Source organism: Aphelocoma coerulescens, chromosome 12 (assembly GCF_041296385.1).
Source record: "Aphelocoma coerulescens isolate FSJ_1873_10779 chromosome 12, UR_Acoe_1.0, whole genome shotgun sequence".
In the NCBI taxonomy this organism is placed as follows: Eukaryota; Metazoa; Chordata; class Aves; order Passeriformes; family Corvidae; genus Aphelocoma; species Aphelocoma coerulescens.
The window spans coordinates 3,409,843-3,429,317 of record NC_091026.1 but is presented as its reverse complement, the minus strand read 5'-3'; the positions used below and the strand labels follow the sequence as shown (position 1 = coordinate 3,429,317).

The window sequence follows — 19,475 nt, the reverse complement described above, 5'->3', positions numbered from 1 at the left end:
ATAGTGGATTCAGAAACTTCTAATAATAATACGTTGGATTTTCACTATTTTCAGGAATGCCGGAAGAAGCATAAGGACGCCAAAAGAAAAGTGAAAGCAAACCAATAAAGCTTCTTTTACTGATGAGAAGTGTGTCATGTTTCTTCCTTGAAGAAGTTGCCAAACAATGTTACTTTGGAAATCCTTTCCAAGATCTAATAGGAAAAACTATTGGCCAACACTGTCAGCCTGTGTTTCTGAACAGGTATACATGTCCTGTGTCAATTCAAGGTTTGTACCAGGGGTTGGGGTTTTCTGTGTGTAGGGCTTCAATGTCAGTTGCTTCTCGGCCGGACTTTTGATAATTAGATCATGTAACGAAGACAACATTTTACTGTGTCCTCCTGTCCAGTGCTGCACAGGGTTGGGAAAGAGCAGGTAGCTCTGTGTCTATACATAACTTGCAGGGGCAGCACAGGAGCAGCTCCCAGGGCCTGGGGAACAAGGAGGTTCATGGCGCCGAGGACAAAGTGTCCAGAGCTCGGCATTGTCCGGCTGAGCTCTTCTGGTTCCTTCTGCTTCCAGCCCTTGCCGAGACACGGGTTCACTACAGACCCCGGGGTGCCACTTCCCAACTTAGCCCTCTTCCTCTGCCTCCTCCCTGCCTCCTGGATAAAGGCACTCCCTGGCATTGCACCAGCTGTGCCTCCCTCCTAGTTCAGTGAAGGCATCCTTGTCCTCCCAAGGTGCCTCTCCCATGGAGACAGGAAAATTGATGAACTCCCCCTGCCCCGGCATCAGGCTATTACCGCAGGCCTGGTTCCTACGGTATAGCACCGTGTCCCGCAGCCATAGGGAGGAGGAGGAGGAGAAGATCCAGCAGGCAGGAGTTGTGCAGCAAGATTGATTTATTTAATTATTTTACAAACTCTTTTATAGACTTTTTTCTTCATAGACTAATTGGACAAAGGGCCAGCCACCCCTTGGGGGTGATTGGCTAAAATCCTAAAATATCCATTGTCAAAATATTTTTCTACTATACCATAAACAAGACTTTTCAAGGTTGCAGGTGGCTTGGTTGTTTACATTCCCTGCTACCTCTTCTGTGAGAGAGAAAAGTCTCTCACGGTCTTAGAAAATAACAAGAAAATCCTCGCTAGCAGCATTTTTGTATCTACAATTCCCCCTTTTTGTTTTATAAGATAACAACTCTACTATTAATGCCAAATAGAAATCTACATCAGTTATTAATTCTAAATATGTCCTTAAGGCTTTAACTATCTGACTCCATAACAAGAAATTTAAAGTTCAGTCTCTGCTTGTGGAAGGACCATCCCAGTCTCTGCTTGCAGAAGGACCATCTGCCTGATGGTTGACATCCTGGTCATCATCAGAAGAGCCATTAGGCTGATGCTCTACATTCTGGTCGCCATTTGGATGATTGGCGTTCTGGTCATCATTTGGAGGTTGCCTGTTCTGCCTCTGGTGCCGTAGGTCAGGGCGAACGCATTTTGAAGGTAGCCACTGTATCCCAGTATCTGTGGAAACGCAAGCATACCCACGACCCCAGACGATAAGCTCATGTGGGCCTTCCCACTGGTTAGTGAGTAAATTCCGCACCCAGACTTTTGCCTGGGGCAGTTGTCTGTCACCTGCAGACTGCAATGAGAAAAAATGATTCAGAATAACAGGATTATTTGAATTTTGTGGTACTGTAAGGTGATTAATGGTATACAAAGCTTTTGCTAGTCGGCTCTGTGGGGTTTCTCCATGCATTCCCCTTTTCTGTTTGTCCAAAACACGCTTCAAGGTACCATGAGCGCGTTCAACAATGGCTTGGCCAGTAGGAGAATGTGGGATACCAAAGGTATGGTCTACACCCCACAGGTGTAAAAACTGCCGCGTCTTCTCCGAGGCGTAGGCAGGACCATTATCGGTTTTCACAGAAGCTGGCACGCCCAGGACTGAGAAAGCCAATTTCCAATGGGCAATGACATCACGGCCCTTCTCTCCAGTGTGAGCAGTAGCCCACATAGCCAAGGAGAAAGTGTCAATAGACACGTGCACATATTTCAGCCGACCAAATTCTGGGATGTGAGTTACATCCGTTTGCCAAATCTGCAAGGCTTTCAGCCCTCTGGGGTTTACCCCCGCTGGCAAAGGCGCAGCAAGTCCATGACAGTCAGCACAAGCGCTGACAATGTCGCGCGCCTCGGTTGGCGTTAAATGAAACTGCTTCTGCAGGGTATGTGCACTTTGATGGAAGAAACCGTGCGATGCCTTGGCTTGTGCAATTTTGTCAGGCTGAGGCCCTACCCATGCAGGGTTTGCCAGCATGTCAGCCCTGGCATTGCCTTCCGTTAGAAACCCTGGTAAATTGGTGTGGCTTCGAATGTGCAGAATGTAATACGGATGCACTCGAGCCCGAATTGCAGACCACAAGGTTTGCAACAGCGAAAACAGAGCCGCATTATTCACCTCCTTCAGAAGGGAACAATCTAAGCGTTGGGTGATCTCTGCTACATAAGCAGAGTCAGTAACCAAATTCAAAGGTTCCTGTGAGAATCGCTGAAAAGCCATGGTAACAGCCCTTAGTTCAACTAACTGAGCAGAGTCTGACTCGGATTGGTGTGTTAATGAACCACCTCAAAGGCAGCGTAGGATACTGTGCGCTCTTACACACAGTGACCCCTGCTAAAATTTGTCCCAATCCGTACGCCCCAAGCTGCCAACACATCCCGTCCCCAAAGGTTACAGGAAGTGGTAGTAACATAAGGCCTAATTGTAGCTGTGTGTCCCTCTGAATCCTTCACCACCACAGGCCGTTCACTTAAATAGCTCTGTGTGGTTCCTCCTATTCCTGCGATGGCCGATCCCACCGGGGCTAAAGGCCATGAGGGAGGCCACGCAGAGAAGGAGATGACAGTTACATCAGCACCCGTATCAATCAAACCTCGAAGCTGAATCCGGGGTGGTTGGGCGCTTGGCAGGACCAGGGTACATGTCATCTGTGGCCTTTGGTCAGAGATGTCTGCAGTCCAGAAGGCCTGCGGAAGTCCCGTAGATCCACTGCCGTTATCTTCCTGAGTTTGTTCTACCCTGGGGACACAAGACTTAAAAGGCATTAATTTAGCAAGGCAGGTCTTTTCAGGAATAGTGACAGGGGGTTTTTGCGTGGAGACCATAGCGCAAATCTGGCCTTTAAAGTCAGCATCAATAACTCCTGAGTGCACTAAGATTCCTTGATGGGCAACATCAGGTTTTCCCACCAGCATCGCACTGGATCCCTGGGCTAAGGGTCCATATGCATCCAAGGGAACCTTATAAATACCGCTAGAGTCTAAGACGACTGTGGCTGCGGTGTGGACGTCAAACCCGTCTGATCCGTGGGTGCCGTCTGATCCCTGGGTGCTGTCTCTAGGGTGGCTGGGTAGGCCTGTGCCTGTACCTGTGCCACTCTCTGGGGGAGCGACTGCATCGGAGAGCAATTCCCCCTCCTTGCACCCCGGCGGAAGTTTCCCGACAAAGGCCGACCATCGGCATGAGTCCGGGATCTACAGTAGCCCGTACAATGGCCTGGCCTGCCACACCTCTTGCACTGGGGGATCGGTGTGTTCTCTTTTTGGCTCGGCTTAGGCCGCTTCCGTTTCTTCACCTGTTTTGGTGGCTTTGGTTCACGACCAGAAGATGCGTGAACAGGCTGCAGGAACGCAGCCAAGGCAGACCTTTTCTGGTTCCCAGATCCCACCTTAGCACAGGCCTCGACCATGTCTGTTACCTCAGGGTCCCCTGGTAAGGCATCTATGATTTTTCTGCACTCCTCGTTTGCGTTATCTCTCACTAACTGCCTTAACAACATCTGTCTTAACCCGTCATCCTCAACCTGCTTCTCAAGAGAAGCAGCGACTTTCTCTACAAAAGAGAGGAATGACTCTGATTTGCCTTGAACTATTTCAGTGTATCGCTTTCTGGGCGCAGACAACTCTATGGTTTTCAACAGGGCAGCCATGCCGACCTGTTGAGCTTGCTGCAGGATGCTAGAGGGCAAATTACCCTGTAGACTGGGATCAGAGAAGGGACCAGTCCCCATCAAAGCATCCACTCCTGCTGTCTGTCTAGGATCAGCAGCAGGGAGCTGCATATTTGCTAATGCAGTCTTGCCGGCCAGCTTTCTCCAGGTTTTCTCAAAAACTGTAAATTGTACAGGTTGAAATAGAATTTGACCTAAGTGTCTGATATCAAATGGAGAAAGCAAATCTGTATTTATCACCCTTATTATCTGCATAACCTCAGCAGAACCTAGCCCATATTGTGCCACCTTGGATTGGAGGTCCTGGGCAACTTTCCAGGCAATTACCTCATGCTTGTCATGCTCCCCTGAATCTGGGAGAGCCTTATACACTGGGAAAGCTTGGATCTCCCCTTTAGGGGAAGCACTACCATCCTGAACTTCTGGCACCGCCTGTGGATGGAGCGTAACAGCTCCCCGGTTACCCCCAGAATCCTCAGATCTATATGGCATTCCAAGGATTTTTAATGACCTCCAGTCACCCTCCTCCAATGCTCGCATCTTAAGGGACTCTAAGAAGCGATTATAATGCGTCGGACGCACTGTTACTGTGCAGTCCTGAAAGGTCCAGGGGCGAGACCGGCGCAGCCTTTTTCTTCGCCGCGCGGCTACAGCCGCCTGACGACCTGGGGCCAGCACCTCATCTGCCTCACTGCCTGACGAGGAATCATCAGGCAAAGGCAACTTTGGGGTGCTGGGAGTGAACAGAAATTTACGTGGAGGGGCACTTTGGCTAAGTTCGCTAGAGGCAGAACAGACAGGACAGACTGCAGCTGGCTGCGCGGCAGTTTTTGCACCAGTTTCTATACGGGAGGCCGTCTCGGCCAGCCCCGACCGAACTGGTACTGGAACTGCTGCCGCTGTCTCTGAGGCTACAGCTGCTCTCGGCGCCGCCGCCTCTGGCACAGCAGCTGCGTTCGGCGCGGTCGCCGCTGCCGCTGCTGTTTCGCGCTCCCCAGCCGCGCTCGGCGCTGCTGCCGCTGGCCCGCTCTCGGCGGTCGCTCTGGGCGCTTCCCCCCCTGCCCGCTGCTCCGCAGCCGCCGTCTCTGGCCGCGTCTCCGCAGCCGCGTCCGGGTTTTCCCGCGGCTGCGCCGCTTCTGGGTTCGCCGCCGGCCGCGCCGTTTCTCGGCTCGGAGCCGCGTCTCCCGCAGATGGCGGGGGGGGGGCGCGGGCGGCGCTGGTTCGGGCATTCGCCGATCTAGCAGGGTGAGGAGTTCCTCCATCCTTCGGGATAGGTTTGGCAGCTCCATCAGAAAAGGCAAATGCTGCATTAAAAGGTCGATGGCTCGGTTCTGCGACTGCGCAGAACAGTCCAGCGCCAGGGAGGGCAGCGGACCACACCCAGGGAGTCCCGGGGCAGGCACGCCCGGCGCTACGCCGGCTAAGAAGTTAGATCCAGGTCCATACGGAACCGAGCTAGGAGCCTCTCTGGGCATCCAAGTGGCTAAGCCGCTGATCTGAGGCCCTGGATAAGCCGTGGCCGCTGCCCAGCCGAACGGCAAGGCAGGCTGTGCGCCCTCCTGCTGCCTTGACCCCACCGCCTCTGGCGGCGCGGGGTCCCTGGGGGCTGTGGAGTCCTGCGATTGTGCAGGGTGAGCCGGCGCAAGCTCTGCCTGTGGAGCCGGGGGGGGTTTTCTGAATCCATTATCATTTTCCCCGGAAACCCAGTCAACGGGGCCCCCCTCGGACATTCCTCCGTCACTCATCACCGAGATAGGCGAGCCAGCCCTGCTATCACAGTCAAGGTCTGTCAGCAGGATAAATAATGAACGCCAGGTTTTGTATAATTCTAACGCTGCTGAGTCCCCAGTCGGGAGCTCCTGTCGGACAGCGCATCCGAGTTCCTGCCATAAGGCAAAGTCCAGGGCAGTATCTCTGTCCATGGAAATCCCTTTTAAAGTAGCCCAGTCTAATAATTCCCGAACTGAGTTTTCAGGAATGGAGGTGCGCAATATGCTAAACACACCTTTCCAGACCAGCATCGCAGCTTCGGTTTGTGAGCCGCTGTTTGCCATTTCTCAGTTCTGTCGGACCTCCCGGTCCCGGGGGACAAAGGAGAACAGCGTACCTCTAGAGGAATTCGGCTCGGCTCGCAGCAGCAGGACACGTCAGAGAGTGCAGATCACGTCGGGCAGCACCAAATATTACCGCAGGCCTGGTTCCTACGGTATAGCACCGTGTCCCGCAGCCATAGGGAGGAGGAGGAGGAGAAGATCCAGCAGGCAGGAGTTGTGCAGCAAGATTGATTTATTTAATTATTTTACAAACTCTTTTATAGACTTTTTTCTTCATAGACTAATTGGACAAAGGGCCAGCCACCCCTTGGGGGTGATTGGCTAAAATCCTAAAACATCCATTGTCAAAATATTTTTCTACTATACCATAAACAAGACTTTTCAAGGTTGCAGGTGGCTTGGTTGTTTACATTCCCTGCTACCTCTTCTGTGAGAGAGAAAAGTCTCTCACGGACTTAGAAAATAACAAGAAAATCCTCGCTAGCAGCATTTTTGTATCTACATCAGGCAGGTGCAGGGTGTCCCTGCTCGTCACCCCTTGCTTTCCAGGGGTCCCGCTGATTGTTCTAGAAGCCATTGATCTGGATTTTCCAGGAGCATGCCTGCAAAGACATGAATGAGAAAAGGCCAAAAGAACGGTTTGTGCTTCTCTTCTAGCTGTTTTTTTCAATTTATTTATTTGCTAGTAGGAAGGCATGGACCAAACTGGCAAAAGTGCCTTTCATGTGGGAAAAGCATCCTCCTGCATTTGACTTCTGAGTCGAGGACTGGTTCAAGCTCTCCAGTCAGCTGCACGCAGAAAACTCCCACTGAATTCTCTGGGTTTCCATCAGAGTCAGTGTAAAAGCTGACGTTTCTCAGGAGCTTAACACTAACTTTTCCATTTAATACTAAATGTCAAAGTTGTTAGTTCATAGGGTGACAGGATAATTGAGGTTGGGAGCCACGTGTGGTGGTCTCCAGTTTTATCTCCTGTTCCCAACACTGATCAGCAAGAGCATCAAATCAGGTTCCTCTGGGATTTCTCCAGACAGGTGTCAGGGAAAACGTCGCTCCACCTGGGGCAGCTTTTGAATCTGTCCAGTGCAAGAGAGCCCACAAGCTCTCTGGGCAGCCGACTGCCAGGGGCAGGAGCCCTGGAGTGGCACTGCCTGAACAGCCCCTTTCTGCCAACAGTGCCACCCTCGATGGCTGCCCCAGGGCCTGGCATCTGACCCTGCACTTGCTGCAGGAGCCCCTGCCCTGGTTGGGCTCTGACCAAAGGCTCGGACCCATCTCAGAACCTCGGTTCCCAAGGGGGCAGCCTCAAATGGGTGGCGTGGGACTGAGGCCATCGCTGCCCCCATTTTGGGTGCACGTTGCTGATGTCAGAGTGGCCATTGTGACCCGTGCGACCAAGGCCACAAGAGGGAACGCTGAGCTCAGGCCAGCGTGTGTCAGTGCGACCTGACAACGGGAGGGGAAGGTAGGACAGGGACAGGGCTGCCCAGGGGCCAGAGGGGCCCCACACCTCGGGGCTCTGGGCCTGTGCTGCAGGCTCACCTGCCTCTTCTTTCCCAGACGCAGCAGAGGAACATCCACGGGAGACAGCAGTGTTCCTCGACGCTGTGACAGGAGGAGAAGGCGGACTGGAGCAGGGCTCACGCAGGGCTCACCAGGGAGTAGTGCCCTCGTGGCTCTGGGCCTGTTCTACAAACTCCCCACACTCTTCTTTCTCCCACAAAAGGAGAGGACGAGCCCCTGGAGAAGACCGCGGTGTTTCTGCACAGGGACTCACTGCTGACAAGAGCCATGGCAGAAGGGAAGCAGGAGGCCCCTGATGCCAGAGAGCCAGGTGAGGGCAAAGCAGCCCTCCCGCAGGCTGGCACAGGGGCTGTCGGGGCAGCCAGCGTGGGGCCCGGAGCGGAGGCAGGGGGAGGCAGGAGCTGCCCAGCCATGCTGGGGCTGGGAGCCTCCTTCCTCCCCAAGGGGGGCCCAGCCGGGCCAGGGGGCAGCTGTGGGGACACCCGTGCCCGCGCTGTCCCCTGCTCCCCAAGGCCTCCAGGCCTGCCCATCAGCCAGGCAGGCAGGGCCAGAGCAGCCCTTGGGGCCGATGCTGCGGGCTAAGAGCCCCGCAGAGGTGCCCGGTGCCATTGGCTCTGTCCCCTGCAGCATGCCTGCTGTGCCGCCGCGCAGAGGCTGACCCGGACATCTGCGGCGACAAATGGGAGAAGCACGGGCTCTGTGCCCACGTCTTCTGCCTGGTGAGCTGCGCTGAGCCTCTCTCCAGCACTGCAGTGGGCAGCCCCTGCCACTCTCTCCTCATCAGCTCCCTGCCTTTGCCACAGAATTTCGCCAGCCTCATTTTTCAACAAGACAGTGATCGGATTGGACTCAAGGGGTTTCGCCCTCGCGATATCCAACTTGCAGTCAGCCGGGCGGCTCAGCAGGTGAGAGCCTGACAAGAGCAGGGAGGCTTGTGCCAGGCGAGGTTTGCCAGGGCTTAGCCCAGACCCCACAAAAGAAAGGCCGGCCCTTCCCACCAGCTGTGGGACAAAAGTCTGGCTCCCAGCAGCTCCACAGAGGCTCTGGCACAGGAGCCTCTTCCTCCAGGCGGGTCTGTGGGCTGAGACCCAGCAGCGGCCACAGTCCTGCGCCCTGCCCGGAGCCGTGGGGCTGCCTGGGGAGGCCCGAGGCTGCCTCTGATGGGGCTGCTTGGCTCTTTCCAGCACTGCTGCGTCTGTGGGGAGACTGGGGCCACCATCATGTGCTGTCACGAAGACTGCGACAGATGGTTCCACCTGCCCTGTGCCAAGGAGGGTCACTGTGTGACTAACTACATAACCCCATACAGGTACGTCCTCTCCCGTTCTGGCCACCCCTGCAGAAGGACCCAGCACGTCTCACTTTGCCCATCCCTTTTCCCCCAGGTCCTACTGCCCTGAGCACTCCCCAGAACAGGATGCGACGGTGATTCCGGAGCCGGGCACCGAATGCCCCATCTGCATGGAGCCTGTGGAGGAGAGAAAGAGCTACACAACACTGGTGTGCCCAGCGTGCAAAAGGGCCTGGTTCCACAGGGACTGCATCCAGGTAGGAGCCATTCCCGCAGCCCCGGGGCACAGCGGGTGCTCAGCAGCACCAGGGCCTTGCTCACACTGCTGCTGTTTGCCCTGCAGGGACAGGCCTTGCGCGCTGGTGCATTGTACTTCCAGTGCCCCCTCTGCAGAGACGATGATGAGTTTCTTGTCCAAATGTTCATCATGGGGATCCGAATCCCCTTCAGGTCGGTGTCCTTCTGCCTGGCTCACAACACAGGAGGGGGCAGCTGCTGTGCCAGGGCCTGCCCCCGCAGTCCTGGCCCTGCCCTGTCCCGTGAGTTTGGGCTTCAGCTTCACGCAAGACTTGGAAAAGCACTGGAGGAAGAGCAGGGACAGCCTGTACCTCCAGGATGGTGGAGCAGCACGAGCTCATCGGCTTCTCCTTTCCTCATCAGAGAGCCAACATGGGAGGACAACGATGCCTTTGCAGAATTAGGAGACAGGCACAGCCAGTGCAATGCCAGGAAGTGCCTTTATCCAGGAGGCAGGGAGGAGGCAGAGGAAGAGGGGTAAGTTGGGCAGCTGCACCCCAGGGCTCTGCAGGGAACCTGTGTCTTGGCAAGGGCTCGAAGCAGAAGGAGCCAGAAGAAGAGCTCAGCCGGACAATCCCGAGCTGTGGACGCTTTGTCCTCAGTGCCATGAAACCATTTGTTTTCCCAGGCCCTGGGAACTGCTCCTGTGCTCCTCCTGTGCTGCTGAGGGCACCCACAGGCGCTGCTCTGGCCTCAGAAACGACACACCCAGCTGGGAGTGCGACAGCTGTGCTGATCTGGGCACAGGTATGAGGCAACGCAGCTGCGTGGCCCTGGGCTGGGGTCAGTGCCAAGGCTGGGCTTGGCAGAGCCTGTCCGCTCCTGGAGGGCTGGGGGCACCGCACTGGCCTGGCCTGGCCCAGGCCTGCTGGGCCCCTCTCATTCCTTCTTCCCCTTACAGCCCCCAGGGATGAGCCGGAGCTCTATGCCCCCAGGGATGAACTGGAGCTCAATGTCCCCAGCCTGGCTGGACAGTCAGGATTGGAACCTTCCCATGGATTGGAGCCTTCCCATGGCTCTGCACAATCCGAGGCCATCAGCCCCAACTCTGGCATCCTGGCACCATCGGGTGTGCCTCCCCTGTCTCCATCTCCAGAGACCAGCAAACGCAGCAGCGTCCAACATGCACCAATGGGGCAGCTGCTGCAATCTTCCTCGCTGGAGAGCAGCAGCCCCTGCATGGAGAGTGAGGTGACATCAAGGTCATCAGACACCAGCCATTCCAGAAGCTCTGGGTCTGACCGCAGGCGAAATCGCTCTCGCCGGCAAAGCTGGGCCTCAAATCCACCTGTCCGATCGAGGAGTCGCCGTGACAGGAGCCAGAGCACAGCACCAAGGGCTGAGAGGCCCAGGCACAGAAGGACACCATCGGAGACATCCCCCAGACGCAGCCGCACCCGCCAGCGACGTCGGGCCTCAAATCCACCGGTGCGGTCGAGGAGTCGCCGTGACAGGAGCCGCAGGACAGCACCAAGGGCTGAGACGCCCAGGCCAAGGGAGACAGCATCAGGGACATCCACCAGGAGCAACCGCTCCCGCCAGCGACGTCGGGCCTCAAATCCACCTGCCCGGTCGAGGAGTCGCCGTGACAGGAGCCAGAGCACAGCACCAAGGGCTGAGAGGCCCAGGCACAGAAGGACACCATCGGAGACATCCCCCAGACGCAGCCGCACCCGCCAGCGACGTCGGGCCTCAAATCCACCGGTGCGGTCGAGGAGTCGCCGTGACAGGAGCCGCAGGACAGCACCAAGGGCTGAGACGCCCAGGCCAAGGGAGACAGCATCAGGGACATCCACCAGGAGCAACCGCTCCCGCCAGCGACGTCGGGCCTCAACTCAGGCCTCGAAAAGCAGCATGTAGTGTCATCTTTTCTTTCTAGTCCGTCTGCTCTCTGCCGTAAGTGAAGGTGAGGAAGCTCAATACAGGGACCTTGAGATTTGCAGGTCTCTGAGAAAAGTGTATTAACTCTTGACATTGCTATTGGCAGGAATCTGTGCTAAATACCTGATTTCTATGTTACCACCTATTAAGTGAAAAGTCACTTAAGGGGGTGGCTAATTAAAAAGGACACTTGCTCCTGCCTTTAGACTCAAACCTCAGATGTTTCCCCACTGCTTCCCCTTGATAGTGAACCACTCCTTAATGGGCTTGGATACGTTTAGGGAGACAGAAGAGCAAGGTGGCTCTTAGGGAAGCTGTCTTTGGAAAGGACATGTGCTGTGTTGCTATCCTTGAACAATCTGATTTCAGGAAAGCCAAAAGGAAGAAGAAAGAAGAGAGTGAGACACTGCCTCAAGTGTCTGAAGAAATCTATTACGACATTGCTGCTGATTTAAAAGACTTGTTTGGACCTTCAAAGAACAAACCAGAAAACACTGAGGACATACCCTTGGGACAAAGAGGATGCGCAGGACTCTGTCCCAGCTGACCATCTGGGACCTTTGCCTGCGAACGACGTAGCTCAGGAGTTGAGTGCTTTCACTTTTCCTTCTTCGGAGACACACAGGAGTCGGGCATGAAAGAAGGTAACAGCAGAACCCTTCTAACGGTGCCATTCCTAGGAAGAGCTTAAGGCAGGCACTGCAGAGCAATACGGTGTAAAGAGGGTCTGGATCCAGGGGATTTTCAGCGGCAGAAGCCAGTAATTAGGCAGAAGCATTCTGATCTTCATTTCTACTTGCCAGGCTTGCGGTAGATTAAGGAGAGGTAACTCGTGCTTGCATCTCAGAGTTCTGAAAGGCGGGCTTTGAGAGAGAAGGCAGTGGGGTCTTTGCAGAGTGGTGAAAAAGCTTGTTGTCATCCCCTAAATTTCTCAAACAGGGAAAAAGGTGACACACCAGTCCTGGCAAGTTTCATAGAACCCAACCAGATTGCAAAGAAAATGTGTGTTAATGTAGAGTGAAGAGCAAAATCCTGGAGCTGACCCCAAGATTCAAGAATATTTTATTAGTCACTGAATTCTATTCTTGGACCTTTAGAGAATGGAAGCTGAATGACACATCATCATTGGCATGTCCTAACCTCAGATAAAATGAGGCCTTATGAAATGAAGATGAAACAATATTAAATCAAGTCACAGTCTTGTAGGAAAGAAAAGAAACTGTGCAAAGTTACCCAAAAGATTAAAAAACCCAAGGTGCTTTGTGTGCAACAGCACAAAGCAACAAGCCCCCCACACTTCTGCTGAATTCAGAAGGTAGTTAGTGTCTTCTGAATGCAGCGATCAAGGTTTAGGAATACGTGGGAGATGCCTAGAACAAAGGGGAAAATACTGGAGCAGAGATTTAGCTCAGAAAATCTGAGGGGAGAAGATTCTGTCCTTCCTAAATCTGCCTTCTCCAGTGTAAGTATTTCACTTGAAAGGAAGGACTTTTCCTGGCAAGTAGAGGAATAACCTGGTTTTGGCTTTTTTTTCTTTTTTGGTGCTGTTATATTGCAGAGCCTTACATACTGGGACCAATAAAACCGGTAAAAGTCACGTGGCAAGAGGATCCACGTTTCCAAGACAGCAGTTCTGAGAGTGATGATGAGCCTGAGCCATCAGAAATTGGAAAGGACCGAGAAATGCAAGTTCCATTTGTATTGGTTCTCTCCTTGGTTGTCGTAGTTGGATGCTGTGGGCATATTAAGAGCAGCACTCAGGAAATGGGAAACGGACGTTGCACACCTCTGAGCAGTGAAAGTCATCTTGGACAAACCGTTTGTGCTGCACAGAGTCAAAACTCCCAGCAGCCCCTTTGATGTGAAGTTGAATATGAAGAGAGAGAAGTTGAGCACAAGAAATTAACTGGGTCGTTTTGGGTTGACCAAACCCAATCTGAGTTTGGCCAAAAGCCAAAGACACAGTCAGTTTTCTTTTAAAAAGTGGGGGTTTTTATAGAAGGCTCTGTTTGGTTACTGTGGAGTAAAGCTCTTCAATGTTTACCGTTTCTCTGAAGCGCTGCAGCTTTAACTCATGTTCATGGAATTTGGTAGTGCCTTTTAGGATGCTAAAATCCCTTTGTACTTGTCCAGGTTTCTTTCTTTACCCCACACGGAAAGTGCTAGAGTTTTCTTCTTCTCCAAAGATGATGAACGCCTAAGAGGTACAACTGAACTTATTCACCCCTTTTGTATTTTTTTCTTTTTAAACTCTTACTGGAATTCAGTGAGGAAAAAATGCTGCCCGCTTATGAATGGTTTGTAGTCAACATTTGCCACCCTTACTTGGGGTCTAGGTTGTGGTAGCAGCCCGTGAGGAAGTCCTGGCAAAATAAAGGCTGAGCAGCTGTCTGGCTTTCTTGTCTTTCAGATAATTGCCTAATGGGTATCTGGACTTTTGGAGCTTACCAAAAAGATAGTCACTGGACAAGTTGCCTAGACATTTCAGACCCTTTCAGGCATGTATATCATCTTTATTTTTTTCCTGTCTTTCTGCTGCTATCATTAAGAATGTTGAGTATTCTTATCAGCCACATATGCCCTTCTTTGTCCTCATGAATCTTGGTTTTTCTCTTCTGAATCCAGTGAATTTTGTACTTAAAAACAAAGGAAACAACAACCAAAGAAAACATACAATGCCCTAAAACATTCCACAGGCCACCAAAACAATAGCTTGTTACATGTGATAGAACACAGTTCTAGGACAGGCTTCTTTCTTGAGACCTACTAGGTAACTCTGATGCAATAACTGATGTGTTCATACAGTTACCATCCTGCGTGCTTCCAGTCTGCCTGATTTACAGCGCGCGTTAAAATGGGGATCGCAGTCATCAGCAGCCATCAGTTTTGGGGGGAGATGTGGGATCCTGGTGTTGAGCTTTTACTGGAGCAGCTGCTATTTCACTGCAATCTAGATTTCAGCATGTTCAGGAGAACTGCTGCTGCCTTTCATTCTTCGTAGTACACGAGGCTGTAACACAGAACATTTCTGTTGGAGCCCACGTGTGGTGGTGGGGGGAAGAGAATAGGAAGGATGCGAAGAATAGGGCTGCTGACTTTATTGCTGTGTTGCTCATGAGTGATCCAAGCAGCAGCAGCAGCAGAAGTGTTTAACCCTTATAATTGGTTCTTTGTTTTGTGCAGAAGGCCCAAAGTTATTTTGTAGATCTGTAGAGCTCAGTGAAGAAAAAGAGGATTGGGAAGACAGACGTAGATTATTGCTTGAGGTGAGTGTGAAACGTCCGTTCCCTGGTAACTGTGGCTGAAAGCTGAGCATGAGGAGGGAACAGGGCTATGAATCTGCATGAGAAATTAATTCAGGACCTCAACAAGAGCCTGAAACTTTGTAATTACCAGAGAACAAAAGTGGTTTAGTATACTGGTGTGTATAACATCAGGTTGTGACGTCACTCAGGTAAACCACTAAATCTCTGCACGTTACAGGACAGGACCAGCGACTTAACTGTACATAAAGAAAGTGTTCAAGAGAAAGAGTGAATTTAGAGACTTCTCCTAATAGTGGATTCAGAAACTTCTAATAATAATACGTTGGATTTTCACTATTTTCAGGAATGCCGGAAGAAGCATAAGGACGCCAAAAGAAAAGTGAAAGCAAACCAATAAAGCTTCTTTTACTGATGAGAAGTGTGTCATGTTTCTTCCTTGAAGAAGTTGCCAAACAATGTTACTTTGGAAATCCTTTCCAAGATCTAATAGGAAAAACTATTGGCCAACACTGTCAGCCTGTGTTTCTGAACAGGTATACATGTCCTGTGTCAATTCAAGGTTTGTACCAGGGGTTGGGGTTTTCTGTGTGTAGGGCTTCAATGTCAGTTGCTTCTCGGCCGGACTTTTGATAATTAGATCATGTAACGAAGACAACATTTTACTGTGTCCTCCTGTCCAGTGCTGCACAGGGTTGGGAAAGAGCAGGTAGCTCTGTGTCTATACATAACTTGCAGGGGCAGCACAGGAGCAGCTCCCAGGGCCTGGGGAACAAGGAGGTTCATGGCGCCGAGGACAAAGTGTCCAGAGCTCGGCATTGTCCGGCTGAGCTCTTCTGGTTCCTTCTGCTTCCAGCCCTTGCCGAGACACGGGTTCACTACAGACCCCGGGGTGCCACTTCCCAACTTAGCCCTCTTCCTCTGCCTCCTCCCTGCCTCCTGGATAAAGGCACTCCCTGGCATTGCACCAGCTGTGCCTCCCTCCTAGTTCAGTGAAGGCATCCTTGTCCTCCCAAGGTGCCTCTCCCATGGAGACAGGAAAATTGATGAACTCCCCCTGCCCCGGCATCAGGCTATTACCGCAGGCCTGGTTCCTACGGTATAGCACCGTGTCCCGCAGCCATAGGGAGGAGGAGGAGGAGAAGATCCAGCAGGCAGGAGTTGTGCAGCAAGATTGATTTATTTAATTATTTTACAAACTCTTTTATAGACTTTTTTCTTCATAGACTAATTGGACAAAGGGCCAGCCACCCCTTGGGGGTGATTGGCTAAAATCCTAAAATATCCATTGTCAAAATATTTTTCTACTATACCATAAACAAGACTTTTCAAGGTTGCAGGTGGCTTGGTTGTTTACATTCCCTGCTACCTCTTCTGTGAGAGAGAAAAGTCTCTCACGGACTTAGAAAATAACAAGAAAATCCTCGCTAGCAGCATTTTTGTATCTACAATTCCCCCTTTTTGTTTTATAAGATAACAACTCTACTATTAATGCCAAATAGAAATCTACATCAGTTATTAATTCTAAATATGTCCTTAAGGCTTTAACTATCTGACTCCATAACAAGAAATTTAAAGTTCAGTCTCTGCTTGTGGAAGGACCATCCCAGTCTCTGCTTGCAGAAGGACCATCTGCCTGATGGTTGACATCCTGGTCATCATCAGAAGAGCCATTAGGCTGATGCTCTACATTCTGGTCGCCATTTGGATGATTGGCGTTCTGGTCATCATTTGGAGGTTGCCTGTTCTGCCTCTGGTGCCGTAGGTCAGGGCGAACGCATTTTGAAGGTAGCCACTGTATCCCAGTATCTGTGGAAACGCAAGCATACCCACGACCCCAGACGATAAGCTCATGTGGGCCTTCCCACTGGTTAGTGAGTAAATTCCGCACCCAGACTTTTGCCTGGGGCAGTTGTCTGTCACCTGCAGACTGCAATGAGAAAAAATGATTCAGAATAACAGGATTATTTGAATTTTGTGGTACTGTAAGGTGATTAATGGTATACAAAGCTTTTGCTAGTCGGCTCTGTGGGGTTTCTCCATGCATTCCCCTTTTCTGTTTGTCCAAAACACGCTTCAAGGTACCATGAGCGCGTTCAACAATGGCTTGGCCAGTAGGAGAATGTGGGATACCAAAGGTATGGTCTACACCCCACAGGTGTAAAAACTGCCGCGTCTTCTCCGAGGCGTAGGCAGGACCATTATCGGTTTTCACAGAAGCTGGCACGCCCAGGACTGAGAAAGCCAATTTCCAATGGGCAATGACATCACGGCCCTTCTCTCCAGTGTGAGCAGTAGCCCACATAGCCAAGGAGAAAGTGTCAATAGACACGTGCACATATTTCAGCCGACCAAATTCTGGGATGTGAGTTACATCCGTTTGCCAAATCTGCAAGGCTTTCAGCCCTCTGGGGTTTACCCCCGCTGGCAAAGGCGCAGCAAGTCCATGACAGTCAGCACAAGCGCTGACAATGTCGCGCGCCTCGGTTGGCGTTAAATGAAACTGCTTCTGCAGGGTATGTGCACTTTGATGGAAGAAACCGTGCGATGCCTTGGCTTGTGCAATTTTGTCAGGCTGAGGCCCTACCCATGCAGGGTTTGCCAGCATGTCAGCCCTGGCATTGCCTTCCGTTAGAAACCCTGGTAAATTGGTGTGGCTTCGAATGTGCAGAATGTAATACGGATGCACTCGAGCCCGAATTGCAGACCACAAGGTTTGCAACAGCGAAAACAGAGCCGCATTATTCACCTCCTTCAGAAGGGAACAATCTAAGTGTTGGGTGATCTCTGCTACATAAGCAGAGTCAGTAACCAAATTCAAAGGTTCCTGTGAGAATCGCTGAAAAGCCATGGTAACAGCCCTTAGTTCAACTAACTGAGCAGAGTCTGACTCGGATTGGTGTGTTAATGAACCACCTCAAAGGCAGCGTAGGATACTGTGCGCTCTTACACACAGTGACCCCTGCTAAAATTTGTCCCAATCCGTACGCCCCAAGCTGCCAACACATCCCGTCCCCAAAGGTTACAGGAAGTGGTAGTAACATAAGGCCTAATTGTAGCTGTGTGTCCCTCTGAATCCTTCACCACCACAGGCCGTTCACTTAAATAGCTCTGTGTGGTTCCTCCTAATCCTGCGATGGCCGATCCCACCGGGGCTAAAGGCCATGAGGGAGGCCACGCAGAGAAGGAGATGACAGTTACATCAGCACCCGTATCAATCAAACCTCGAAGCTGAATCCGGGGTGGTTGGGCGCTTGGCAGGACCAGGGTACATGTCATCTGTGGCCTTTGGTCAGAGATGTCTGCAGTCCAGAAGGCCTGCGGAAGTCCCGTAGATCCACTGCCGTTATCTTCCTGAGTTTGTTCTACCCTGGGGACACAAGACTTAAAAGGCATTAATTTAGCAAGGCAGGTCTTTTCAGGAATAGTGACAGGGGGTTTTTGCGTGGAGACCATAGCGCAAATCTGGCCTTTAAAGTCAGCATCAATAACTCCTGAGTGCACTAAGATTCCTTGATGGGCAACATCAGGTTTTCCCACCAGCATCGCACTGGATCCCTGGGCTAAGGGTCCATATGCATCCAAGGGAACCTTATAAATACCGCTAGAGTCTAAGACGACTGTGGCTGCGGTGTGGACGTCAAACCCATCTGATCCGTGGGTGCCGTCTGATCCCTGGGTGCTGTCTCTAGGGTGGCTGGGTAGGCCTGTGCCTGTACCTGTGCCACTCTCTGGGGGAGCGACTGCATCGGAGAGCAATTCCCCCTCCTTGCACCCCGGCGGAAGTTTCCCGACAAAGGCCGACCATCGGCATGAGTCCGGGATCTACAGTAGCCCGTACAATGGCCTGGCCTGCCACACCTCTTGCACTGGGGGATCGGTGTGTTCTCTTTTTGGCTCGGCTTAGGCCGCTTCCGTTTCTTCACCTGTTTTGGTGGCTTTGGTTCACGACCAGAAGATGCGTGAACAGGCTGCAGGAACGCAGCCAAGGCAGACCTTTTCTGGTTCCCAGATCCCACCTTAGCACAGGCCTCGACCATGTCTGTTACCTCAGGGTCCCCTGGTAAGGCATCTATGATTTTTCTGCACTCCTCGTTTGCGTTATCTCTCACTAACTGCCTTAACAACATCTGTCTTAACCCGTCATCCTCAACCTGCTTCTCAAGAGAAGCAGCGACTTTCTCTACAAAAGAGAGGAATGACTCTGATTTGCCTTGAACTATTTCAGTGTATCGCTTTCTGGGCGCAGACAACTCTATGGTTTTCAACAGGGCAGCCATGCCGACCTGTTGAGCTTGCTGCAGGATGCTAGAGGGCAAATTACCCTGTAGACTGGGATCAGAGAAGGGACCAGTCCCCATCAAAGCATCCACTCCTGCTGTCTGTCTAGGATCAGCAGCAGGGAGCTGCATATTTGCTAATGCAGTCTTGCCGGCCAGCTTTCTCCAGGTTTTCTCAAAAACTGTAAATTGTACAGGTTGAAATAGAATTTGACCTAAGTGTCTGATATCAAATGGAGAAAGCAAATCTGTATTTATCACCCTTATTATCTGCATAACCTCAGCAGAACCTAGCCCATATTGTGCCACCTTGGATTGGAGGTCCTGGGCAACTTTCCAGGCAATTACCTCATGCTTGTCATGCTCCCCTGAATCTGGGAGAGCCTTATACACTGGGAAAGCTTGGATCTCCCCTTTAGGGGAAGCACTACCATCCTGAACTTCTGGCACCGCCTGTGGATGGAGCGTAACAGCTCCCCGGTTACCCCCAGAATCCTCAGATCTATATGGCATTCCAAGGATTTTTAATGACCTCCAGTCACCCTCCTCCAATGCTCGCATCTTAAGGGACTCTAAGAAGCGATTATAATGCGTCGGACGCACTGTTACTGTGCAGTCCTGAAAGGTCCAGGGGCGAGACCGGCGCAGCCTTTTTCTTCGCCGCGCGGCTACAGCCGCCTGACGACCTGGGGCCAGCACCTCATCTGCCTCACTGCCTGACGAGGAATCATCAGGCAAAGGCAACTTTGGGGTGCTGGGAGTGAACAGAAATTTACGTGGAGGGGCACTTTGGCTAAGTTCGCTAGAGGCAGAACAGACAGGACAGACTGCAGCTGGCTGCGCGGCAGTTTTTGCACCAGTTTCTATACGGGAGGC

The 19,475-nt window shown here is 52.0% G+C and overlaps 1 protein-coding gene across 1 annotated transcript; it reads left to right on the top strand.

Moving 5' to 3' along the window:
• Nucleotides 1-7,854: 7,854 nt before the first annotated feature.
• On the top strand, nucleotides 7,855-11,035 carry LOC138117750 (G2/M phase-specific E3 ubiquitin-protein ligase-like). Its single transcript, XM_069028307.1, has 10 exons — nucleotides 7,855-7,897; nucleotides 8,215-8,306; nucleotides 8,391-8,492; nucleotides 8,772-8,896; nucleotides 8,973-9,135; nucleotides 9,222-9,332; nucleotides 9,543-9,652; nucleotides 9,804-9,922; nucleotides 10,077-10,659; nucleotides 10,798-11,035. Exons 1-10 carry the CDS (start codon nucleotides 7,855-7,857, stop codon nucleotides 11,033-11,035), a joined length of 1,686 nt encoding a protein of 561 aa, XP_068884408.1.
• The last annotated feature ends 8,440 nt before the right edge of the window (nucleotides 11,036-19,475 follow it).